Genomic DNA, 25,882 nt, shown 5'->3' with positions numbered 1-25,882 from the left:
AATGAAGGCATACATCTAGCAAGTCCCAATGTGCGCGTTGAGGGAGAGCCTGAGCAAAAGCATGGAGGTGCTAAGAGTGCGGCAGTGGTGTGTGTACTAGTTGAAAAAGGCCTTATGTACGTGCGAGTAAAACACAGGTGCAGGAGAGAGTGGCTGAGAGTGTACTTCCCGCAGCCAAGTGTCTTAGTCAAAGTAAAGCCACCAAAACCTGGCGCTCCTTGTCAGGTAGCTGGCCTCTAATTGGGCTGGAATCACGTGCTCCCCATTAGGGGAGGCAACCACGTTGAGAACTCACGTCATTGCTGGGAGCCCAAGTTCTAACACTAAAGTAAATTACCCTGACCTCATCAGAACCCTCATTTGAATAACCCCAAGTTCCATCTAACCCAAAAGTGAATTAACCTTCCTCATCAGAACCCTCATTTGAATAACCACAAATTCACTCTAACCCTAAAGTGAATTACCCTGACCTCATCAGAACCCTCATTTGAATAACCCCAAACTCACCTTAAGAGATGTTTAGCATTTGCCCACTCTTTGTACTGCATACAGATCACAGCTATTCTTTACAGGCAATTCCTACAAGTTTCATAGCAGTTGATTCATTCCATTCTGAATGGTCTAGGGCTACGTGACCCCTTTGCCCCACAGGTCATTCGCAAGATGCATCTATAATGTCCCATGCAAGAGACGGAGAAGTCTTGGAAAACCTAGCATGTGAATGCGCACATATATATGCATGTGTGAGACAGATAGAGAGAGAGAAGTTGGAGTTGTGCAAGATATGTGTATTCTGGGAGTGCGATTACTGAGCCACAGGACTGTGACTCATAGAATCACATCATATTTAAAAAAATAAATAAATAAACTAATTACAATAATTTTGTAGATCTGACCCACTAAACAAACCTTATGCATGTTCTTTTGAACATTTTCTGGATCATGTCATCAATAAGGTGTTGACCTAAAATGAAAAATCACAAGGCAAGTTTATCTATTGGCATTCAAAGTGCACAAAGCAATACAGAAGGTATTGACAGGGCATCACAAAAACTAACTTTGTCTCTTCTTGTCATTAGGGTTCTGAAGAAGTTAAGGATTGCATCCCATCATATATTGCACTAAAGAAGTAAGTTATTCCTTCTCAGCAGATGACTAGGCTTCTTCTACTACAAACAAGGCAAAATAAGTGAAAATAATATTAAAAGCTACTAATGAAATGTAACAACAAGAAATAATGCCATAATGTGAGCAATGAAGATTACAACAATAGTTGCCAAGGTGACTTGACATGCTTGTAGGCTACATCAGAACCAAACATACATACATAAATACATACATATATACACACACACACACACAAATATATATAACACAAGTGTCTTTGTGTAGTCATATAAAGTGATCAAATACATTAAAAAAAAAAAAATGCAACTAAATGATGCCCAGTAAAACACTGCAATACTGATTGGGATGCTCTGCTAGTTGGAGCTTTGCTCCCATCTTGTGGCCAAACTATAAAACCAGCCACAAAATGAGTTGACTTATTTCTGTGTTCAAGAGACCTGAAGGGACAGTTGCATTTGGAATCAAGAACTGTTAACCATTTATTATTAGATTTGTGGTACAGCTTAAAGCTTGTGCACCGTGTCATAATGATAGTCCTGTTTTCAACAGTGGTTGCCAAAGTGATTTGAAGGCTTGTTCAAAAGTGATAGCTTAGAACCATGTGTCAGTAATATTAGACTATTTATTCAGGGGTTTGAAAAATTGTACATTCTTATTGTACTTGTTCTTCCAGTGCTATTGTTATTCGTCGTATTTATTGTTACGACCCTGTCTAGGCGATGAGGTCGCAACAGCATTTTGAAAAGACTGGTAGCAGGATGGTAGGTGGAATAATTAGTCACAAGACTAAACTGGTAGATGAGGTGAAATGTGTATTTAAATGGTGAACAAAGACACACACATCTACCTACAAACACTGAATTACTTCAGGAGTTGCCAAAATAAACAAAACCCACACTACCAGAAGAAACACCACAACTAAATACACTTTACAGGACAAAAATAAAATACAATCCTACTCTAACTCCCTGACAATAAACAGACAATAACCCCAAACCAACAGGCACCACTCCCTACAATCAGTAACTATACATAAACATACACAAAAACCGTTCAACTATCACAGCGATCACAATCATAAACAAAACATAGGGAATACTAACATACAGACAAGGAAAGCACAGCAAAGATTTCAAACTCTCAATTCATATAGCAAAACACTAACACAAAAAGGAGCTTGGGCAAGCCACTGGCTTCTTGCAGCAGGGTCCTTATATAAGCCACAGCAATCCCAGCAATCACTCAATGAGGGGCGGGGCTAGCAACGAGGTGCACAGACAGCCCCAAATGCAGAACTGGATCAGGAGCACACTGTAGCACTCCAGGAGTGTAACACCCAACTTACGTGTGAGAACTGGGGGAAACACGACTCCAGCATACCTTAAATTCTCAACAATGCGTCAGCATCACATTCGCTACACCTTTTTCATGAACCATCTTGAGAGGATTGAGAGGACAATCATTGACCATCGTACGAGTCGCTGGTTACACATCTTGTTCAAAAACACCAAAGGATTATGGTCAGTATAATCAGTGATTAGATCTGAACTACCATCAAGATACACTTCAAAGTGTTGCAGAGCAAAAAGGAGTGCAAGGGCTTCTTTCTCAATGGTACTATAAGCTAACTGATGTTTGGAGTCCATACAAGAGAAGTGTTTTTGCATGAAAGTGAAGTCAAAGGTAAGACAACATCTGAAAAGTTTTTACAAAAGCAACAATAGTAGCCAGCCATCCCCAAAAACAGACGTAGGTCCCGTTTTGTCCGAGGAACTGGAAAAGCTTTGATGGCTTCTACCTTAGCATCCAAGGGACGCACCTGTCCACGTCCCACTGTTTTCCAAGGTAGCGAACCACGCTTGTCCTCAAATTCACACTTTTCCAAATTTAACACTAATGAAGCATCTCGCAACTTAGAGATTACGGTCTCCAGTGTCTTCAAATGCTGTTCCCATGTATCTGAATATACAACAAGGTCATCGAGATAAGCTTCACAATTCAATACACCTTTCATAAACGCAATCCAAAAGGCATAAATGTATTGCAGAAAGGTGTCCAGGGTAGCAAAAGCAGAGATCTCTGATGCATGATCAGTAAGAGGGACCTGCCAATAACCTTTAAGTAAATCTAATTTGCTGACAAACTTTGCAGAACCTACTGCAAAGCACTCCAGGAGTGTAACATTATTTCTCTCATCCCTTTGCAAGCTTTTCTTTCAGGAAATGCAAATGCTGAGCTACATCAAAACAAACACACACACACACACACACACACACACAGTCCATCGCATAATCAAGCAGAAGTCCGATTTGGCTAAGAATATATTGTGAGGGTAGAGAAGGAAATTATTAATAAAAAGATTTGAGCTGTCTTCTGAAAGAACAAAATAGAATTGCAGTTATACAGTGGCATGCAAAAGAAAAGCTTGGGCACCCCTGGTCAAAATATATGTTACTGTGAACAGTTAATGCAGATGATGTAACAACTCAAAAAGAGTTAGATGGGATGTGCGAACATTTTGACTTGTACAAACGTGTATCCGAGGCATCTTTGAATCATTCCAAGACTGAGGCGGTTTGGATTGGGGAACAAGGAGGAAGGAGTGCTCTATGTATCAGTATGCATGAGGAAATTAAAATCATTGGAATTTATATCGGTAACGGAAATTTAGTTGAGAGCAACTGGCAGAGGAAGCTACAGGAAATCACAGAGGAATCAAAGAGAATTATACACTGGGGTGTGAGCTACAAATCGAAGATCAAACTAATTAAGACATTCGTTTTATCAAAACTATTGTTTCTGTCCATCGTTTTTCCTCCAGCGGAACAAAATAGTGACCGAACTGAATAAAATATATATTAGAACAATGTGGGGTAATAACAGAGAAGCTACAAAAAGGGAATGTGTATATAAGAATAAAGAAAATGGAGGCTTTAATTAAAAATAAGTTTTTGTAGACATGTCAATACAAGCACTGGTAGGAAAGCTAAATGAATTGGTGAAATCTCAGACTGGGAAAAGAAGAAAGGAAAGAAAAGGAAGAATGTACCATACTATAAACTTTTGTGCTCAGATTTTGTTGATAAATGTAAAAGTTGGAAGATCGATTGGAGAACGCAATCGAATAAAACTATTTATAAAAGTATAGCAGATCATAAGTACAGAGGGCAGATACAGTCTGGGGATTGCGATGAAAGGGAGAATAAAAATCTGTTGAATTTGCTATCAGGAGAACATGTTTCAGGGAAAATAAAGGCTAGGATGTGGCTTGCTGAAGTGGCTAGGCTACCAACGATGTCTGTGGTTAAACGGAGTTGCTTTGTGAAGACGGCCGAATGTCCAATGCTTAATTGTAAAGGGAAAGAAACAATAGGGAAGAAACAAAGGAAGAAACAATAGGGAAGAAACAATTTAATCACAAAAACATAATATATCGTGCTTATAATGTGAACATACATTGTAAAAAGATCATTTTGTTTTAGATAGGTATACCTGCACAATTGTGAAGCAAATTGGGTCTACAAGAGCTAAAATGACTATGGAAAATATTTTTTTGTCTAGTGAACAAGTAGTGAAACAATGTATAGTAATTTTTTTAAAAAAGAGAGACAAAAGGATGACGAGGTGAAATGTGGGAAATTTTAAAAAAAGTTTGTACTATGGATATGTGTGAAGTGTAAACATTTTGGAGAATTTCATGTAAGATGCTTATCTGTGACTTGGCCCATATGTAATCTTACTTTACTTTTCGTATGAAAATTATGAGAACTGACAGATAAAATTATTATAAAGTATAGATTCTCTCTTATGAAATATTGCTTTATAATGCCATTCGTATATAATGTTTTCATTGCTTGTTTTTGTGATATGAAAACGTAATAAAATCATTTAAAAACACAAGTGTCTGTCAAATCAGCCCAGTTTTAGTCAAAGGAAGCCCCCAAACCTGGCACTCTCACTTGAGCTGGCGCTCCTCGACAGGTGGCCGTCCTCTTATTTGTCTGGCATCAGGTGCACCTCATCAGGGGAGGCAACCACGTGAGCACTGTCAGGTGTCTGAGCTCACATCACTGCTGGGGGTAATGATGTTCCAACACTAACGTGAATTGCCCTCATCAGAACCCTCATTTGAATAACCCCAAGTTCACGCTAACCCTAATGTGCCTTACCCTGATGTCATCAGAACCCTCATCTGAATAACCCCCAAGTTCACTCTAAACCTAAAGTGATTTACCCTGAACCCATCAGACCCCTCATTTGAATAACCCCAAATTCACGCTAACCCTAATGGGCATTACCCTGATGTCATCAGAACCCTCATCTGAATAACCCCAAAGTACACTCTAAACCTAATGGGCATTACCCTGATGTCATCAGAACCCTCATCTGAATAACCCCAAAGTACACTCTAAACCTAATGGGCATTACCCTGATGTCATCAGAACCCTTATTTGAGTAAACCCAAGTTCACTCCTACCCTAGAGTGAATAACCATAACTTCATCAGAACCCTACATTGGATTACCCCAAGTTGTTTTTCATCATAATGGGAAATAACTTGACCTCTTCATAACCCTGAATTCTGCATTAGCCTAATCTCTTTCCTAGCTTTACCCTCTTACAAACCCCAATAACATTTCCAGTACCACACTTCCATGGTATGGCACATGTGTAACCTACTTCCAAATAGAATATCACTACAAGGCCTATCTGGACAGTTTTCTCCTAACTTACTTCTTTAGCGCAATATATGATGGGATGCAATCCTTAACCCTTCTCAGCAAATGACTAGGCTTCATCTACTGCAAACAAGGCAAAACAAGTGAAAAGAATATTAATAGCTACTAATAAAATGTAACAACAGGAAATGTCAATGTGGGCAATGAAGATTAAAGATTACAACAACAGTTGTCATGGTGACTTCACATACTTGTAGGTTACATCAGAGCCAATAATATATATACACAAAGATACTTGTCCTAAAGTGACAAAATACATATAAAAAACAAAAAAACAAAAACAACCAAAAAAAGGTTTCATACAAGACTGTGACCCAGCTCTGGGGAGTAGAAACGGGTTTCCAAATCCCAATCTCAAGCACTTCAAGTTTCATTTAAATTACAAGATACATGCGGCCGAATAAAGCACACGAAAATAATTTAATAAAACGCGCGGGAAAGGGGAAGACGGACGACGTCAAAGCGCACAAAGGGAAGAAAGACGACGGCACAGCGCACAAAAACACAAGCGCTACTTCAGCTACTACTCCTTTCCTTTTCTCGTTTTACGGTACATGCACATCCACACGATGGAAAATGTCTTTGGTGAAAACGTGGGTGGCTCTTAAAAGAGCCTTTGGGGTAGTCAAGTCGCACTATGACGCTTTACTTGGAACTGGTGTACTTGGTGACGGCCTTTGTACCCTCAGATACGGCGTGTTTAGCCAGCTCACCGGGAAGCAGCAGGCGCACGGCCGTCTGGATCTCTCTGGAGGTGATGGTGGAACGCTTGTTGTAGTGAGCGAGACGAGAAGCCTCACCAGCGATGCGCTCGAAGATATCATTCACAAAGGAATTCATGATCCCCATAGCCTTAGAAGAGATACCGGTGTCGGGGTGGACCTGCTTCAAGACTTTGTACACGTAGATCGCATAACTCTCCTTCCTAGTCTTTCTGCGCTTCTTGCCTCCTTTACCAGTCGTCTTGGTCACCGCTTTCTTAGATCCCTTCTTCGGGGCGGACTTCGCTGGTTCGGGCATGACGTTCGTCGTTGAATAAACCACAACGGAATGAGAAACGGCGCGTGCACATCCAGTTTATTTAGACTCTGGTATTCTAATTAGAACATACCCTCGCCTCCTCGGTCATGACAAGCCATCATTGGCTAGAAAACAACCCCTCCTCTCACAGGAACCTCCTATCGTTGCTCCGCCACTCCATAGCGTTTACCTCTTAATCCCGCCCTGCCATGTCTATCTTTAACTTTCCCGCCCCTTCTTAGGAAGGAGGCGCAGAAAGCCAAACCAAGTCTCCACAATGCTTATTCTTTGCTTCCTTTCTTACTTTGGGAAATGTTTTAAACATTATCGTGACTTATTTTGGGCTGGGATCTGCATGTATACAACATGCAAACAGCCCTTATCAATATAGGACAATAAGTCCTTTGGGCGCTTATAGGCGGCCATAGCCGCACGGATCAACTCTTTAACTGAATGTATGGGCGGCTCTTAAAAGAGCCGTTGGTTTCGTTTGAACTCAGTGTTTACCCTCCGAAGCCGTACAGAGTACGTCCCTGGCGTTTCAGAGCATAAACCACATCCATGGCGGTGACAGTCTTTCTCTTGGCATGCTCGGTGTAGGTAACCGCGTCCCTGATGACGTTCTCCAGAAACACTTTCAGCACGCCACGGGTCTCCTCGTAGATCAGACCGGAGATGCGCTTCACACCGCCACGACGAGCCAGACGGCGGATAGCTGGCTTAGTGATACCCTGGATGTTGTCGCGGAGTACTTTACGGTGACGCTTAGCGCCACCTTTCCCCAGACCCTTACCACCCTTTCCTCTGCCAGACATCCCTTAGCCTTCTCACACTATTCGAAGAAAAGTGAAATAATGAAGCCTCCATACCCAGAGCGGCACTATTATTCTCGACTAAAGGACCTGGTTGAAGACAAGGGGCACTCGAGGAGGCGGAGCTAAAGACCACGCGCCTCCAAACGCCTCCAGCACCACACTTAGCCAGACTGGAATAAAAACTCCATACTATTTCACAAAAACGACAATTCATATATGTAAAATATAAGATATCTTAGACAATAATAACGAACAACAACATAAGGGAAGAAAAAGAACGATAACAAACAAACAAACAAAGACAACAAAAGATTCAGTGCAGTATAAGATGGCCTACTACTGTTACTACTGCCACTAATAAGAAGAAGAGTCAGAATGGAAGTAGATCCTCAGCACTGGTGCTGAAACACCCCAAGTTTAAAGTCTCTTGCTGGAAAATATAGAAATTATATGCACACTCCTAATCCGTGTGTTCACTAGGCCTCTTAGGGTTCCCACCAATCCAAGAACAGCATGTGGTTCAGGTTAGAGAAACATGATGGGTTTCAAATTTCTAGGTTGGAAGATGTCAGTTTCAAATTAATAACAGAAATGGACAGAGCATTACATTTTTAGGAAAACACACAAATAGATTGAGGCAGTGGGGTCAAGGCCACATAGAGGACAATTATTCTTTGCAGGCAACTCAAATTGCTTTGATAGCACGTCACTCATTCCATTCTTCATGGTCTAGGCCTACTTTTATGTCTAGCCTCATATGACCTCTACAAACAGAAAACAGGCAAACCTTTTTTTTTTTTATCACATTGCATACTCATCTGCTGTCTTCTCACTTTCATCTTCTGCTGCAACAGTGGCAGCTTAACTGCTTTTTTCACATACGATAACTCCATCCATGTGCCCTCATCCATTGAGGCCTTATGCTGCTGATAACCACTGTTGTACAACAAGGACCAATGAACATATTCCAATGCAATGGCACATCATACTGACCTTTCATGAGGACCTGGAAATGTGTCTCAAGAGAGTTCTAGATGTGTATGTTCAATTGCTACATGAAAACCCAGACAGAGAATGCTCCAAAGTAATGAACATGGGATACTTTTCAAGCATTAATAAAGGACATCACTACGCTTGTAAATCATAGGAAAACACACTTGTATGCCCTAAAGGTTGAATACAGCCTTCAAAGGCCTTCAAAGACTGCAGTCTAAAAAAATGCTCAATAAAATGTTGTAAAGAGTATGAATCATCTGCTGTATTGGGAATTTCATCATCACTGTCAAGCAGCTTTACTTAAAATGTAAAGCTTGAAACCGGTACTGGAGGGCAACCTGAACTCAGCACAAGGAAACAACCTTATTATCATGAATATTTTTGTTAACATTATCTCTACCACTATTATTATTATTATTATTATTATTATTATTATTATTATTAACAGCAGGAAGAGGAGGAGGAGGAGGAGGAGGAGGAGGAGGAGGAGGAGGAATAGAAGTACATTTCAAATAAATTAACAAGAAAAATAAATTAACTAAATGATATCAAGTAAAACCCACCAATACTGATTGGGATGCTGTGATAGATGGACCTTTGCTGCCATCTTGTGGCCAAACTGTAAAACCAGCCACAACAAAATGAGAGTTGACTTATTTCTGTCTTCAAGAGACATGAAGGGACAGTTGCATTTGGAATCAAAAACTGTAAGCCATTTATTATTAAATTTGTGGAAAACCTTAAAGCTTGTGTCGTAACGATAGTCGTGTTTTCAACAGTGGATGCCAAAGTGATTTGAAGGCATGTTCAAAAGTGATAGCTTAGAACCATGTGTCAGTAATATTTGTCAAACCCTGAATAAATAAATGATAAATTGTACTTGTTCTTCCAGTGCTATTGTGATTCTTTGTAGTTATTTCTTTCATCCCTTTTCTTTCAGGAAATGCAAATGCAGAGATACGCTCGCACACACCGACACGCACACGCACCCACACATACACACAGTAGAAAAAATAGACCATCGCATAATCAAGAAGAAGACAGATTTGGCTAAGAACATATTGTGAGGGTAAAGAAGGAAATTGTTAATAAAAAGATTTAAGCTGTCTTCTGAAAGAACAAAATAAAAGTGCAGTCATACAGTGGCATGCAAAGATTTGAGCACCCCTGGACAAAATATATGTTACTGTGAACAGTTAATCAAGTTGAAGATGAAATTATCTCCAAAAAGCATAAAGTTAAAAGATGAAACACACTTTTCAACATTTTCAGAAAAAAAAAAAAAAAAAAAAAAAAAGAGTACCTAGGAGATTTGAACACTCAAATAACTTTTCAACGACAAAATACTAGTCCTCTCACATTTTTGAACCATTACCGCTATCCATAAGGCATGTAAACAACAACAATAAAGAGAAGTAAAATAATAAATAAAACATGAACATGAAATAATAGATAAAACAAAAGCATGAAGAACATAAATCAACAATAATACATTCTAAAATTAACAATGAATATCAGTTTACATTACATATATGGAATTAAAAATGTACCTTTGAATGGAATCAGTCTGTATCCACTGTTACTTCAGGTCCAGTGTTGTAGAGGTATGAAAGACATTTCATTCACTTCTCCTAGACCTTTCTTATGGCCACAGTTTGGACAAAAATGTTTGTTTCACCTTGAGGGATTTTCTCTTCACCTGACGATGATGCACCATGCTCTGGGTTGAATTCTTCCTCATCTCCTTCAGACACCTCCTCCTCTTCTAAATCATTGTTCTCGTGTTCACTTCTGAGCATCTGGAAAAATGCACATCTACAAGCTGTTTGGCATTGAGATGTGTACCCATGGATTCTGCAAAAAAAGAGAACTGGGGGTATTGTCATATGCAGCACCTTTAAAGTTTCTGGCTGCATTCACCATTAGCAAACAATGCTTGCAGAAAATGTTGCTTTTGTGTGAAATTGTTCTTCTATTGTTTGTAAACTTTGATAATGTGTGAGGTCATAAAGGGAAGATACTGCATATTCAAAAGAGCATTTTAATTTTGTTTGAGTTCAATCAGTAGCATACACTCACCATTATTATGTGTGTATGTTTGCGTGCACGCACATCTTGTTTAAATGTCAGGTCAAAAATGATGAAACACACTTTTCAACATTTTCAGCAATGTCAGTGTATTAGTTTGTTTTATACAATTGTGAAAAAAAAAAAAAAAAAAAAGAGTACCTAGGAGATTTGAACACTCAAATAACTTTGACGACAGTCTCAGACCTTCATTAGCCTGTTAGGCTTATGGCTTGTTTACAAACATTGTTAGGAAAGGCCACATGATGCAAATTTCAAAGCTTTATAAATACCCAGACTCCTCTAACCTTGTCCCAGAAACCAGCAGCCATGGGTTCTTCTAAGCCGCTGCCTAGCAAAATGAAAATGAAAATACTTCAGTCCTATAAAACAGGAGAAAGCTATAGGAAGACAACAATGTGTTTTCAGTTTGCCATTTCATGAGTTTGAAATGTAATTATAAAATGGTGCTTAACAGGAATAGTGGCAGTCAAGATAAGGGGTCTGGAAGGCCATAAAACATTTCAGAATCATTTCATGGGTAGAGGGAACAATGGATTCAATGAATTTCCAGCAAAATCTGGAAGCAAACATAACACTATTCTGTAAAAATGCTGAGGTTGAAAAGAGGACGGCTTCTACAAATGGATAATGATCCTAAACACACCTCAAAATCCACAATAAACTACCTCAAAAGGTGCAAGTTGAAGGTTTTACCATGGTCCTCAGAGTGCCCTGATCCAAACAGCATTGAAAATCTGTGGATAGACATCAAAAGAACAGTGCATGCAAGACAGCCCAGGAATCTCACAAAACTAGAAGACTGTTGCAATGAAGAATGGATGAAAATCCCTTAAACAAGAATCAGAAGACTCTTGGCTGGCTAGAAAAAGTGTTTACAAAATGTGATGCTTGCCAAAGCGGGTGCTACTAGGTACTAAGCATGTAGTGTGCCCGAAGTTTTGCTTTAGGCCCTTTTCCTTTTTTGTTATTTTGAAAATGTAAAAGATGTTAAAAAAAAAAAAAAAAAAAAGTTTCAGTTTAAAATACAAAAGGAATGCGTCATCTTAAACTTTATGCCTTTTGGAGAGCATTTCATCTTCAACTTGCTTAACAGTTGACAGTAACATGCATTTTCACCAGATGTGCCCAAACCTTTGCATGCCACTGTAGATACTGTTATATGATATGATATCTGTTAAAAGGGCCTGGTGTATGGTACAGCAAACAAATGAACTATGGGGTTCCAGATGGGTAACTTCAGGAGTTCAGGAAAAAAAAAAGACCATAATGAGATTATGGAAATAAATGCATGAAAAGCATGCTTTGATCTCACATATTAAGTGCTTGTTGAACATGAATAAAATAAATACATACAGAAATAAATGCAAGTCTCCTATAACTAACCACGAGTAGGCTTACAATAAGAAGAAGAAGAAAAAGAAGAATCATCATGAAAGGCAAGTCAATTTCTATAAATATTTTTATTTGTCTTCAGAGCATTTTTTAGTTATTGTTTTAGGGCTTTTCTTTTTATGATGAAAGACAATTATTGTGTTTATTTCAACAGCAGATACAAAAGCAAACAAACCTTTATGACAGTGGCTGTCAGCTAAGCCTAGAAGGACATACCCACTGCATATGTTTATTATTATTGTTGGTGTTGTTTTTTTTTGTTGTTTATCCCAAGAGAAACTGACTAATTGTTCTACATTATACATTTATATTCTGACTGCATTCTGATTAAAACTAGGTGCCCTTAACGATTGAATATTATGGAATTTTTCCATATTGGCCACAAGATGGAGGCAGAGGATCATCTATTTTATCACCTCCCATGGCAATTTGTCTTCTAGACGGTTTTACTTTTATTTTTAGTCACGTTTTAGCTTTAGAAATATATCGATTTAAATGGAAAATGTGGAGCTCCGTCAGAAACATGGCACTTGTAGAATAATAATAATAATAATAATAATAAGTTTCATTTATATAGAACCTGTCACAGACTCAAGGTCGCTTTACTATGACAAAGATGCAGAAAAAAATACATTAAAACAATCAACACATTATTTAACAAATAAGAATAAGAAGAGAAGTTATGAGAAATGTTGAGATGAGAGGTATGTTTTAAGTAGTCTAAAGCATAGCCTAAAAAAGTTGTAGAAATGTACAGAAAGAAGTTTAAATGCATTATATTGAAAGGAAACAGTAGTCATGAATTTTTTGGCCAAAACAGTTATATATTTTTATATGTTTTACTATTAAGAATTCAACGACAAAATACTAGTCCTCTCACATTTTTGAACCATTACCCGTATCCATAAGGTATGTAAACAATAACAATTTAAGAGGAGCAAAATAATAGATAAAACATGAACATGAAATAATAGATAAAACAAAAGCATGAAGAACATAAATCAACAATAATACATTATAAAATTAACAATGAATATCAGTTTACATTACATATATGGAATTAAAAATGTACCTCTGAATGGAATCAGTCTGTATCCACTGTTACTTCAGGTCTAGTGTTGTAGAGGTATGAAAGACATTTGATTCACTTCTCCTAGAACTTTCTTATGGCCACAGTTTGGACAAAAATGTTTGTTTCACCTTGAGGGATTTTACTCTTCACCTGACGATGATGCACCATGCTCTGGGTTGAATTCTTCCTCATCTTCTTCAGACACCTCCTCCTCTTCTAAATCATTGTTCTCGTGTTCACTTCTGAGCATCTGGAAAAAAGTACATCTACAAGCTGTTTGGCACTGAGATGTGTACCCATGGATTCGGCAAAAAAAATGGAACTGGGGGTATTGTCATATGCAACACCTTTAAAGTTTCTGGCTGCATTCCCCATTAGCAAACAATGCTTGCAGAAAATGTTGCTTTTGTGTGACATTGTTCTTATATTGTTTGTAAACTTTGATAATGTGTGAGGTCATAAAGGGAAGATACTGCATATTCAAAAGAGCATTTTAATTTTGTTTGTGTTCAATCAGTAGCATACGCTCTCTATTACTGTGTGTGTATGTTTGCGTGCACGCACATCTTGTTTAAATGTCAGGTCAAAAATGAGCCACCACTAAATAAATAGTTCTCCGCAACTTGAAAGCTAACGACTTTCACAGAAAACAAAACAAATCATTTAAAAAATGAAACATTGTTTTTGTTCATTTTTTCCATGAAAGTTGTGTTACCACCAAGACACAAAGGTTAATAGAGAACAGGTCTGAAAACCACGTCCGTGTCTAGAATTGTTTAGTTAATAGCACCAGTACATATTTATTTCAGTCGAAGAAAAGACACTGACATCTCTGAAAGACTTGTATCAGTTTCATTTCTCAGTGATACATTTTGACGACGTGAACGTCATACTCCCGCTAGAGCACCGCTAACCCAGACGACCTTACTACAAAGTTTCTTGTCGACTCACAATACAACGCTCCTTACCGTTGCCATAATTTCTCAGCTATGGAATTAACCCTCATAGCAAACTAGGTTGCCCGTAATCTAGAAGCACATGTCAGATACACGTTATAATAACGACGTATCGGTGAGAAGCGTTGCCAAGGCGACTTGCTCATTTTGCAGCGAAACAATTTAGGTGGCTCTTAAAAGAGCCTTTGGGTATTTTGGGATATTACGCCGAGCGAGCAGTTTAAGCACGCTCTCCGCGAATGCGGCGGGCCAACTGGATGTCCTTGGGCATGATGGTGACTCTCTTGGCGTGGATAGCGCACAAGTTAGTATCCTCGAACAGGCCGACCAGGTATGCCTCGCTAGCCTCCTGCAAGGCCATGACAGCAGAGCTCTGGAAACGGAGATCGGTCTTGAAATCCTGAGCAATTTCTCTCACCAGGCGCTGGAAGGGCAGCTTGCGGATCAGCAACTCGGTCGACTTCTGATAACGACGAATCTCCCTCAGAGCTACGGTACCAGGCCTGTAACGATGAGGCTTCTTCACGCCGCCGGTGGCTGGGGCGCTCTTACGAGCGGCCTTGGTGGCAAGCTGCTTCCTCGGGGCTTTACCACCGGTGGACTTACGGGCGGTCTGCTTTGTTCTTGCCATAGCGACGCAATTCTACTCTTAACTGACGAAGAAAGAGAATAAGACACAACCACGACGACATCCTTTTTAAGCCATAACGCCGACCTGCGCTCATTGGGCGTCTTCAGTAAGCATGCCGTCCATTGGACAAATAAAGATACGTCACATCAAGTCAATTGGCCCGTGTTCCACTACGCGCACATTTCAAAAAAGCAAGCCAGTAAGCCTACTTTTGAGCCGTGCTCTTTATGTGCCTGCAGGGTACATTGTTGAACGTACTCCCGGTTACTTTTTTTTTTTTTTACATGTTTTTAGCACCAACAGCATCTTATTTATATATAAAAATAAAATATATACACACACACAGCACTTCTACAAGTACGTATATAAATGTACGAGTACTAGCTTGCTTTCATCAGATGCTATTGGGCGCGTAAAAACGGGGAAGGTGTACGTGTGCTCAGACGTGGCGTGGTAATGGACAGCGGTGCCCGTTAGTCATTTAGTGCCCTCGAGAAAAATGCAAGGTAGAACAGACAGTAACATTAAAAAGTTGCACTTCCTCAGTCAGTGTGGGTGGCTCTTAAAAGAGCCTTTGGGATCTGCAGACAACGGAGCAGAGGTGAATTTACTTGGTCTTGACCGCCTTCTCGGTTTTCTTGGGCAGCAGAACAGCCTGAATGTTGGGCAGCACGCCACCTTGAGCAATAGTCACCCCTCCTAACAGCTTGTTCAACTCCTCGTCGTTACGCACGGCGAGCTGCAGATGACGAGGAATGATACGGGTCTTCTTGTTGTCACGGGCGGCGTTGCCTGCCAACTCGAGAATTTCAGCAGTCAGATACTCCAGCACAGCAGCCAAATAGACCGGAGCACCGGCACCAACGCGCTCGGCATAATTACCTTTGCGCAAAAGCCTGTGCACACGGCCCACAGGAAACTGCAGGCCAGCGCGAGAGGAGCGAGTCTTGGCCTTAGCCCTAGCCTTACCGCCGGTCTTCCCTCTTCCACTCATTATGTATACAATAGCGTCTTGTGAGCAAAGCTGAAATAATCGCCTATCACCTACGAGCGCTTCAGATATAGCAAAATCAACAGCTCTCCTATTGGCTAAGGAGGACAGGACGAATAACCAATCGCGAAGCACTCGTCCACTTCCAAAGCCGGCCTCCCTTTCCTTAGCCTGCAACTCTCCCTCCCACACGGAATCACTTCCAGTTCTTGTCATTCTTCTTCATATGGATTTCAGTTTGGAGCAAATAGTCTAAATACTTCCAAATTATTTGTATTTTTATTATTATTATTATTATTATTATTAAGTCTATTCATGATACGTACATGTATGATAAAGACAGGAGAGAATGTTCGAGGTACGGCATGGCTTATATCTTTTGGAAGATTGCCTGTACGATGTATTGTCAAATAGAGTTGTTTTGTTACAACTAAGGAATGTCCGATGTATAATTGCATGGCCGATGAAACGATAGAACATTTATTACTGCCGTGCACAAGGACTATTGAAATTTGGGAGAAAATGGAAGGTACTGGGTTTAAATGCGGTCGTAACAGCAAAAGTATTATGTATGGAGTGTTTAATGAGAATTTGACTGAGAATGTAAAGGACTTTTGTTGGATGATTGTTTGTGATAAATTCGAAGATTTGGAAAACACGACGTAAGATGATTATTGAACAATGTATAATACCTGCAGAAATAGTGTTTAAACAGATTGTGTGTGAGTTACAAAGGTTGAAGACGATTGATATGAGAGGAAAAAAGAAATTTCCCTGGACTCTTTTGGATATATAAATGGATAATGTATACCTAATTTACAGATGTAAATTGTATTGTTAATTAGTAATCTATAGTGTGAAGGTAGTCTGGGTCCTCCGGTGGATATTGTTTGTGAGGTTTCTGTGGTGGAGTGTTTGCGTTGAATTGAATTTTCTTAATAATGGAAAGGGAGAAATAAACGGCACAGAAATCTGCTTAGGCTGTACAATATTTCTATGCAAAATGGAATTGGTCCTCGTTTTCCTTTCCATTTTTAAATTGACCGTATTAAAAAAAAATTCCATTCAATACAAACACCATCTAATGCTTCACTTTTCTTTTCCGTGTCCACTCAGTACGTCTATGGAAGAAATCGCACGTTAAAATAAACTCCGATTACACACTTGGCCGTATTAATTCGCTCGTAACCATTTCGAGAGTGTAAAGAAAACCGCTCTTTGGAAGAGAAAAGTGGGTGGCTCTTAAAAGAGCCTTTTGGGGATACCAAGACATGAAAACATGCACGTTTACTTCTTCTTGGGGGCAGCTTTTTTCGCCTTTGCAGCCTTTGGTTTGGCAGTCTTGGGCTTGGCGGTCTTTGCCTTCTTGGGGCTCTTGGCTGCCTTCTTCGGGGTGGCCGGCTTCTTTGCTTTCTTGGGGCTCTTGGTGGCTTTCGCGGCGGCAGCAGGCTTCTTCGCCTTCTTGGGCGACTTCTTTGCAGCGGCGGAGGCGGGCTTCTTTGCCGCTACCTTCTTGGGCTTTTTAGCCGCGGCAGGTTTCTTGGCGGGCGCTTTTTTCGCCTTAGGCGCGGCTTTCTTAGCGGGCTTTTTCTTGGCTTCGTCTTGCTTCTTGTTGAGCTTAAAAGAGCCAGAGGCACCGGTTCCTTTGGTCTGCACCAGAGTTTCCTTTGTCACCAAGCTTTTGATAGCAAGCTTGACGCGAGAGTTGTTCTTTTCCACGTCGTAACCACCCGCAGCCAAAGCTTTCTTCAGAGCGGCGAGAGAGACCCCGTTCCGTTCTTTGGAAGCAGAAACAGCTTTGACGATAAGCTCACCGACGCTGGGTCCCGCTTTCTTGGGTCGAGCGGCAGCTTTCTTCTTAGGCGCCTTGGCCGGCGCAGCGGCGGCTGGGGCTGGAGCTACTTCTGCCATCGTCGTGTTAACTACGAGAAATAGACGCGCGCAAACAGTACTCTACGTCGCACACACTGCTCTGTTGAGTTGAACCTCCCTCCTAGCGAGGGGCCGGCCTTAAAAGCCGCATGAGGACGGTGTAGACTCAACCCGCCCAGCACTCAGCGTCTGTGCTTCCGTGAGCTGCTCGCACTTGTGTTTTCTCATGACAAATCCGGGCCTAAATATACATGCTAAAACAATTTGTAAGTCGTCAAACAACGCGTTTCGCAAGAAAGGGCTCTGTGGTTCACTTGCGTGCCAGAAAAGCCCGTGCAGCCCGATCTTGTTTTGCACAGCTGCCACAAAACGGTACTGCGCGACTGCCGCTCCAAATAAGACATGGTGTATTTCTAGGCATGTGGGGCGTGAAAATGTGAGAAATGAAGGCATACATCTAGCAAGTCCCAATGTGCGCGTTGAAGGAGAGCCTGAGCAAAAGCATGGAGGTGCTAAGAGTGCGGCAGTGGTGTGTGTACTAGTTGAAAAAGGCCTTATGTACGTGCGAGTAAAACACAGGTGCAGGAGAGAGTGGCTGAGAGTGTACTTCCCGCAGCCAAGTGTCTTAGTCAAAGTAAAGCCACCAAAACCTGGCGCTCCTTGTCAGGTAGCTGGCCTCTAATTGGGCTGGAATCACGTGCTCCCCATTAGGGGAGGCAACCACGTTGAGAACTCACGTCATTGCTGGGAGCCCAAGTTCTAACACTAAAGTAAATTACCCTGACCTCATCAGAACCCTCATTTGAATAACCCCAAGTTCCATCTAACCCAAAAGTGAATTAACCTTCCTCATCAGAACCCTCATTTGAATAACCACAAATTCACTCTAACCCTAAAGTGAATTACCCTGACCTCATCAGAACCCTCATTTGAATAACCCCAAACTCACCTTAAGAGATGTTTAGCATTTGCCCACTCCTTGTACTGCATACAGATCACAGCTATTCTTTACAGGCAATTCCTACAAGTTTCATAGCAGTTGATTCATTCCATTCTGAATGGTCTAGGGCTACGTGACCCCTTTGCCCCACAGGTCATTCGCAAGATGCATCTATAATGTCCCATGCAAGAGACAGAGAAGTCTTGGAAGACCTAGCATGTGAATGCGCACATATATATGCATGTGTGAGACAGACAGAGAGAGAGAAGTTGGAGTTGTGCAAGATATGTGTATTCTGGGAGTGTGATTACTGAGCCACAGGACTGTGACTCATAGAATCACATCATATTTAAAAAAATAAATAAATAAACTAATTACAATAATTTTGTAGATCTGACCCACTAAACAAACCTTATGCATGTTCTTTTGAACATTTTCTGGATCATGTCATCAATAAGGTGTTGACCTAAAATGAAAAATCACAAGGCAAGTTTATCTATTGGCATTCAAAGTGCACAAAGCAATACAGAAGGTATTGACAGGGCATCACAAAAACTAACTTTGTCTCTTCTTGTCATTAGGGTTCTGAAGAAGTTAACGATTGCATCCCATCATATATTGCACTAAAGAAGTAAGTTATTCCTTCTCAGCAGATGACTAGGCTTCTTCTACTACAAACAAGGCAAAACAAGTGAAAATAATATTAAAAGCTACTAATGAAATGTAACAACAAGAAATAATGCCATAATGTGAGCAATGAAGATTACAACAATCGTTGCCAAGGTGACTTGACATGCTTGTAGGCTACATCAGAACCAAACATACATACATAAATACATACATATATACACACACACACACACACACAAATATATATAACACAAGTGTCTTTGTGTAGTCATATAAAGTGATCAAATACATTAAAAAAAAAAAATGCAACTAAATGATGCCCAGTAAAACACTCCAATACTGATTGGGATGCTCTGCTAGTTGGAGCTTTGCTCCCATCTTGTGGCCAAACTATAAAACCAGCCACAAAATGAGTTGACTTATTTCTGTGTTCAAGAGACCTGAAGGGACAGTTGCATTTGGAATCAAGAACTGTTAACCATTTATTATTAGATTTGTGGTACAGCTTAAAGCTTGTGCACCGTGTCATAATGATAGTCCTGTTTTCAACAGTGGTTGCCATGGTGATTTGAAGGCTTGTTCAAAAGTGATAGCTTAGAACCATGTGTCAGTAATATTAGACTATTTATTCAGGGGTTTGAAAAATTGTACATTCTTATTGTACTTGTTCTTCCAGTGCTATTGTTATTCGTCGTATTTATTGTTACGACCCTGTCTAGGCGATGAGGTCGCAACAGCATTTTGAAAAGACTGGTAGCAGGGTGGTAGGTGGAATAATTAGTCACAAGACTAAACTGGTAGATGAGGTGAAATGTGTATTTAAATGGTGAACAAAGACACACACATCTACCTACAAACACTGAATTACTTCAGGAGTTGCCAAAATAAACAAAACCCACACTACAAGAAGAAACACCACAACTAAATACACTTTACAGGACAAAAATAAAAATACAATCCTACACCAACTCCCTGATAATAAATAGACAATAACCCCAAACCCAAACCAACAGTACAGGTGAACTACACAGAAAACTTTTCAGAGTCAAAAGCATATTTGGCAAATTGGAGTCCATAGAAGAGAAGTGTTTTTCATAAAAGTGAAGTCAAAGGTAAGACAACATCTGAAAAGTTTTTACAAAAGCAACGATAGTAGCCAGCCATCCCCAAAAACCGACGTAGGTCCCGTTTTGTCCGAGGAACTGGAAAAGCTTTGATTGCTTCTACCTTAGCATCCAAGGGACGCACCTGTCCACGACCCACTGTTTTCCAAGGTAGCGAACCACGCTTGTCCTCAAATTCACACTTTTCCAAATTTAACACTAATGAAGCATCTCGCAACTTAGAGATTACGGTCTCCAGTGTCCTCAAATGCTGTTCCCATGTATCTGAATATACAACAAGGTCATCGAGATAAGCTTCACAATTCAATACACCTTTCATAAACGCAATCCAAAAGGCATAAATGTATTGCAGAAAGGTGTCCGGGGTAGCAAAAGTAGAGATCTCTGATGCATGATCAGTAAGAGGGACCTGCCAATAACCTTTAAGTAAATCTTATTTGCTGACAAACTTTGCAGAACCTACTGCAAAGCACTCCAGGAGTGTAACATTATTTCTCTCATCCCTTTGCAAGCTTTTCTTTCAGGAAATGCAAATGCTGAGCTACATCAAAACACACACACACACACACACACAAATAGTCCATCGCATAATCAAGCAGAAGTCCGATTTGGCTAAGAATATATTGTGAGGGTAGAGAAGGAAATTATTAATAAAAAGATTTGAGCTGTCTTCTGAAAGAACAAAATAGAATTGCAGTTATACAGTGGCATGCAAAAGAAAAGTTTGGGCACCCCTAGTCAAAATATATGTTACTGTGAACAGTTAATGCGGATGATGTAACAACTCAAAAAGAGTTAGATGGGATGTGCGAACATTTTGACTTGTACAAACGTGCATCTGAGGCATCTTTGAATCATTCCAAGACTGAGGCGGTTTGGATTGGGGAACAAGGAGGAAGGAGTGCTCTATGTATCAGTATGCATGAGGAAATTAAAATCATTGGAATTTATATCGGTAACAGAAATTTAGTTGAGAGCAACTGGCAGAGGAAGCTACAGGAAATCAAAGAGGAATCAAAGAGAATTATACACTGGGGTGTGAGCTACAAATCGAAGATCAAACTAATTAAGACATTCATTTTATCAAAACTATTATTTCTGTCCATCGTTTTTCCTCCAGCAGAAAAAAAGTGACCGAACTGAATAAAATATGTATTAGAACAATGTGGGGTAATAACAGAGAAGCTACAAAAAGGGAATGTGTATATAAGAATAAAGAAAATGGAGGCTTAAATTAAAAATAAGTTTTTGTAGACATGTCAATACAAGCACTGGTAGGAAAGCTAAATGGATTGGTGAAATCTCAGACTGGGAAAAGAAGAAAGGAAAGAAAAGGAAGAATGTACCATACTATAAACTTTTGTGCTCAGATTTTGTGGATAAATGTAAAAGTTGGAAGATCGATTGGAGAACGCAATCGAATAAAACTATTTATAAAAGTATAGCAGATCATAAGTACAGAGGGCAGATACAGTCTGGGGATTGCGATGAAAGGGAGAATAAAAATCTGTTGAATTTGCTATCAGGAGAACATGTTTCAGAGAAAATAAAGGCTAGGATGTGGCTTGCTGAAGTGGTTAGGCTACCAACGATGTCTGTGGTTCAACGGAGTTGCTTTGTGAAGACGGCCGAATGTCCAATGCTTAATTGTAAAGAGAAAGAAACAATAGGGAAGAAACAATCTGTTAGTGGACTGCTATAGATCTAAAGAAATATGGGAACAGTTCAGGAGGTTTGATTTAAACATAGAATTTAATCACAAAAACATAATATATCGTGCTTATAATGTGAACATACATTGTAAAAAGATAATTTTGTTTTAGATAGGTATACGCACAATTGTGAAGCAAATTTGGTCTACAAGAGCTAAAATGACTATGGAAAATACTTTTTTTGTCTAGTGAACAAGTAGTGAAACAATGTATAGTAAATTTAAAAAAAAAGAGAGACAAGGATGACATGGTGAAAAATGTGGGAAATGTAAAAAATGTTTGTACTACGGATTTGTGTGAAGTGTAAAAATTTTGGAGAGTTTCATGTAAGATGTTTATCTGTGACTTAGCCCATATGTAATCTTACTTCACTTTTCGTATGAAAATTATGAGAACTGACAGATGAAAAATTATTATAAAGTATAGATTCTCTCTTATGAAATATTGCTTTATAATGCCATTCATATATAGTGTTTTCATTGCTTGTTTTTGTGATATGAAAACGTAATAGAATCATTTAAAAACACAAGTGTCTGTCAAATCAGCCCAGTTTTAGTCAAAGGAAGCCCCCAAACCTGGCACTCTCGCTCGGGCTGGTGCTCCTCGACACGTGGTTGTCCTCTTATTTGTCTGGCATCAGGTGCACCTCATCAGGGGAGGCGACCACGTGAGCACCGTCAGGTGTCCGAGCTCACATCACTGCTGGGGGTAATCATGTTCTAACACTAACGTGAATTGCCCTCATCAGAACCCTCATTTGAATAACCCCAAATTCACTCTAACCCTAATGGGCATTACCCTGATGTCATCAGAACCCTTATTTGAGTAACCCCAAGTTCACGCCTACCCTAAAGTGAATAACCATATCTTCATCAGAACCCTACATTGGATTACCCCAAGTTGTTTTTCACCATAATGGGAAATAACTTGACCTCTTCATAACCCTAAATTCTGCATTAGCCTAATCTCTTTCCTAGCTTTACCTTCTTGCAAACCCCAATAACATTTCCAGTACCACACTTCCATGGTATGGCACATGTGTAACCTACTTCCAAATAGGCCTTGTAGTGATATTCTATTTGGACAGTTTTCTCTTAACTTACTTCTTTAGTGCAATATATGATGGGATGCAATCCTTAACTGCATCAGAACCCTAATGACAAGCAGAGACAAAGTTAGTTTTTGTGAGGCCCCATCATGGGTTTAACCCTTACCTTCTGTATTGCTTTGTGTATTTTGAACGGCAACAGATAAACTTGCCTTGTGATTTTTTTATTTTAGGTCAACACCTTATTGATGACATAATGCAGAAAATTATGTCATAAGGTTTGTTTAGTGGGTCATATCTAAAAGGTTATTGTAATTAGATTTTTTTTCCCCGTATGCTTTGATTCTATGAGTCACAGTTCTGTGGCTCAGTAATCCCACTCCGAGAATACACATACCTTGCACAACTCCAACTTGTCTCTCTCTCTCACACACGCACATATATGTGCGCATACAAATGCTAGATTTTCCAAGACTTCTTAGTCTCTTGCATAGGACATTATAGATGCACCTTGCGAATGACATCTGGGGCAAAGGGGTCACGTAGGCCTAGACCATTAGCCCTTCTCAGCAGATGACTAGGCTTCATCTACTGCAAACAAGGCAAAACATGTGAAAAGAATATTAATAGCTACTAATGAAATGTAACAACAGGAAATGGCAATGTGGGCAATGAAGATTACAACAACAGTTGTCATGGTGACTTGACATACTTGTAGGTTACATCAGAGCCAATAATGTATATACACAAAGATACTTGTGTCCTAAAGTGACGAAATACATTTAAAAAAAAAAACAAAAACAAAAAAAAGGTTTCATATAAGACTGCGACCCAGCTCTGGGGGGGAGAAACGGGTTTCCAAGTCCCCATTTCAAGCACTTCCAAAGTTTCATTTAAATTACAAGCTACATGCGGCCGAATAAAGCATACGAAAATAAATTAATAAAACGCGCGGGAAAGGGGAAGAAAGACGACGGCACAGCGCACAAGGGAAAGAAAGACGACGGCTCAGCGCACAAGAACACAAGCGCTACTTCAGCTACAACTCTTCCTTTTCTCATTTTACCGTACATGCACACTCACACGATGGAAAATGTCTTTGGTGGAAACGTGGGTGGCTCTTAAAAGAGCCTTTGGGTTAGTCAAGTCGCACTATGACGCTTTACTTGGAGCTGGTGTACTTGGTGACGGCCTTCGTACCCTCAGAAACGGCGTGTTTGGCCAGCTCACCGGGAAGCAGCAGGCGCACGGCCGTCTGGATCTCTCTGGAGGTGATGGTCGAACGCTTGTTGTAGTGAGCGAGACGAGAAGCCTCACCAGCAATGCGCTCGAAGATATCATTCACAAAGGAATTCATGATCCCCATAGCCTTAGAAGAGATACCGGTGTCGGGGTGGACCTGCTTCAAGACTTTGTACACGTAGATCGCATAACTCTCCTTCCTGGTCTTTCTGCGCTTCTTGCCTCCTTTACCAGTCGTTTTGGTCACGGCTTTCTTAGATCCCTTCTTCGGGGCGGACTTCGCTGGTTCGGGCATGACGTTCAACGTTGAAAAAACCACAAGAGAATAAGAAACGAGGCGTCAACACCCAGTTTATTTAAACTCTGGTATTCTAATTAGAACATACCCTCCCCTCCTCGATCATGACAAGCCATCATTGGCTAGAAAACAACCCCTCCTCTCACAGGAACCTCCTATCGTTGCTCCGCTACTCCATAGCGTTTACCTCTTAATACCGCCCTGCCATGTCTTTAACTTTCCCGCCCCATCTTAAGAAGGAGGTGCAGAAAGCCAAGCCAAGCCTCCACAATGCTTATTCTTTGATTCCTTTCTCTTACTTTGGGAAAGATGTTTTTAACATTATCGTGTCTTATTTTGGGCTGGGATTTGGAGTCTGCAACGTACAGACGTTCACAACCGTGTTATGGCTCTTCTCAATATAGGGCAAAATGTCCTTTGTGCGTGTTTAGGCACTAAGCGCTTATAAGCGGCCATAGACATATGGATAAGCTCTTTAACTGAATGCATGGGTGACTCTTAAAAGAGCCGTTGGTTTCGTTGGAACTCAGCGTTTACCCTCCGAAGCCGTACAAAGCACGTCCCTGGAATATAAGAGCATGAACCACATCCATGGCGGTGACAGTCTTTCTCTTAGCGTACTCGGTGTAGGTAACCGCATCCCTGATGACGTTCTCCAGAAACACTTTCAGCACGCCACGCGTCTCCTCGTAGATCAGACCGGTTATGCGCTTTTCACCGCGACGACGAACCAGACGGCGGATAACTGTCTTAGCGATACCCTGGATGTTGTCGCGGAGTATCTTACGGTGACACTTAGCGCTTCCTTTCTTAAAGGCCTTCCCACTCTTCCCTTTTCTAGACATCGCTTAGGCTTCTTGTACTACACGGAAAAAAAGCGAAACAATGAAGCTTCGACCCGCAGTGCGCCACTATTATTCTCTTCTAAAGGACCTGGTTGAAGACAAGGAGCACTCGAGGAGGAGGAGCTAAAGACCACGCGCCTCCAAACGCCTCCAGCACCACACTTAGCCAGACTGGAATAAAAACTTCATACTATTTCACAAAAACGGCAATTCATATATGTAAAATATAAGATAGCTTAGACAATAATAACGAACAACAACGTAAGGGAAGAAAAAGAACGATAACAAACAAACAAAGACAACAAAAGATTCAGTGCAGCATAAGATGGCCTACTACTGTT

At 40.3% G+C, this 25,882-nt stretch overlaps 6 protein-coding genes and 1 pseudogene across 6 annotated transcripts; all 7 read right to left on the bottom strand.

Annotated features, from left to right (window-relative positions):
- Nucleotides 1–4,522: 4,522 nt before the first annotated feature.
- On the bottom strand, nt 4,523–6,894 carry LOC118242696 (histone H2B 1/2-like). The gene has a single exon (XM_035534811.2). It carries the CDS (start codon nt 6,884–6,886, stop codon nt 6,512–6,514), a length of 375 nt encoding a protein of 124 aa, XP_035390704.1. The 5' UTR covers nt 6,887–6,894; the 3' UTR covers nt 4,523–6,511.
- A 477-nt stretch (nt 6,895–7,371) lies between these two features.
- Nucleotides 7,372–7,701, bottom strand: LOC118242698 (histone H4). The gene has a single exon (XM_035534814.2). The coding sequence runs from the start codon at nt 7,699–7,701 to the stop codon at nt 7,390–7,392; it is 312 nt and encodes a 103-aa protein (XP_035390707.2). The 3' UTR covers nt 7,372–7,389.
- Nucleotides 7,702–14,127: 6,426 nt separating this feature from the next.
- Nucleotides 14,128–15,033, bottom strand: LOC145652024 (histone H3). The gene has a single exon (XM_081701120.1). It carries the CDS (start codon nt 14,837–14,839, stop codon nt 14,429–14,431), a length of 411 nt encoding a protein of 136 aa, XP_081557246.1. The 5' UTR covers nt 14,840–15,033; the 3' UTR covers nt 14,128–14,428.
- A 218-nt stretch (nt 15,034–15,251) lies between these two features.
- On the bottom strand, nt 15,252–15,833 carry LOC118242687 (histone H2A). Its single transcript, XM_035534798.2, has one exon. The coding sequence runs from the start codon at nt 15,831–15,833 to the stop codon at nt 15,447–15,449; it is 387 nt and encodes a 128-aa protein (XP_035390691.1). The 3' UTR covers nt 15,252–15,446.
- Nucleotides 15,834–16,946: 1,113 nt separating this feature from the next.
- On the bottom strand, nt 16,947–17,741 carry LOC145652023 (histone H1 pseudogene; annotated as a pseudogene).
- A 3,693-nt stretch (nt 17,742–21,434) lies between these two features.
- On the bottom strand, nt 21,435–24,693 carry LOC145652126 (histone H2B 1/2-like). Its single transcript, XM_081701687.1, has one exon. The coding sequence runs from the start codon at nt 24,691–24,693 to the stop codon at nt 24,319–24,321; it is 375 nt and encodes a 124-aa protein (XP_081557813.1). The 3' UTR covers nt 21,435–24,318.
- A 536-nt stretch (nt 24,694–25,229) lies between these two features.
- On the bottom strand, nt 25,230–25,541 carry LOC145652130 (histone H4-like). Its single transcript, XM_081701696.1, has one exon. It carries the CDS (start codon nt 25,539–25,541, stop codon nt 25,230–25,232), a length of 312 nt encoding a protein of 103 aa, XP_081557822.1.
- Between the last annotated feature and the right edge of the window lie 341 nt (nt 25,542–25,882).

The sequence above is a fragment of the Electrophorus electricus genome, chromosome 18 (assembly GCF_041902795.1).
Source record: "Electrophorus electricus isolate QZ-2024a chromosome 18, ASM4190279v1, whole genome shotgun sequence".
Classification (NCBI taxonomy): Eukaryota; Metazoa; Chordata; class Actinopteri; order Gymnotiformes; family Gymnotidae; genus Electrophorus; species Electrophorus electricus.
Note: the sequence above shows the minus strand (reverse complement) of the source record. Positions and strands in the feature narration are given on the sequence as shown.

Excerpts from the sequence above, each read along its gene's own strand:
- LOC145652126 (XM_081701687.1), bottom strand. The coding sequence starts at position 24,693 with ATGCCCGAACCAGCGAAGTCCGCCCCGAAGAAGGGATCTAAGAAAGCC.
- LOC118242687 (XM_035534798.2), bottom strand. The coding sequence starts at position 15,833 with ATGAGTGGAAGAGGGAAGACCGGCGGTAAGGCTAGGGCTAAGGCCAAG.
- LOC145652130 (XM_081701696.1), bottom strand. The coding sequence starts at position 25,541 with ATGTCTAGAAAAGGGAAGAGTGGGAAGGCCTTTAAGAAAGGAAGCGCT.
- LOC118242698 (XM_035534814.2), bottom strand. The coding sequence starts at position 7,701 with ATGTCTGGCAGAGGAAAGGGTGGTAAGGGTCTGGGGAAAGGTGGCGCT.
- LOC145652024 (XM_081701120.1), bottom strand. The coding sequence starts at position 14,839 with ATGGCAAGAACAAAGCAGACCGCCCGTAAGTCCACCGGTGGTAAAGCC.
- LOC118242696 (XM_035534811.2), bottom strand. The coding sequence starts at position 6,886 with ATGCCCGAACCAGCGAAGTCCGCCCCGAAGAAGGGATCTAAGAAAGCG.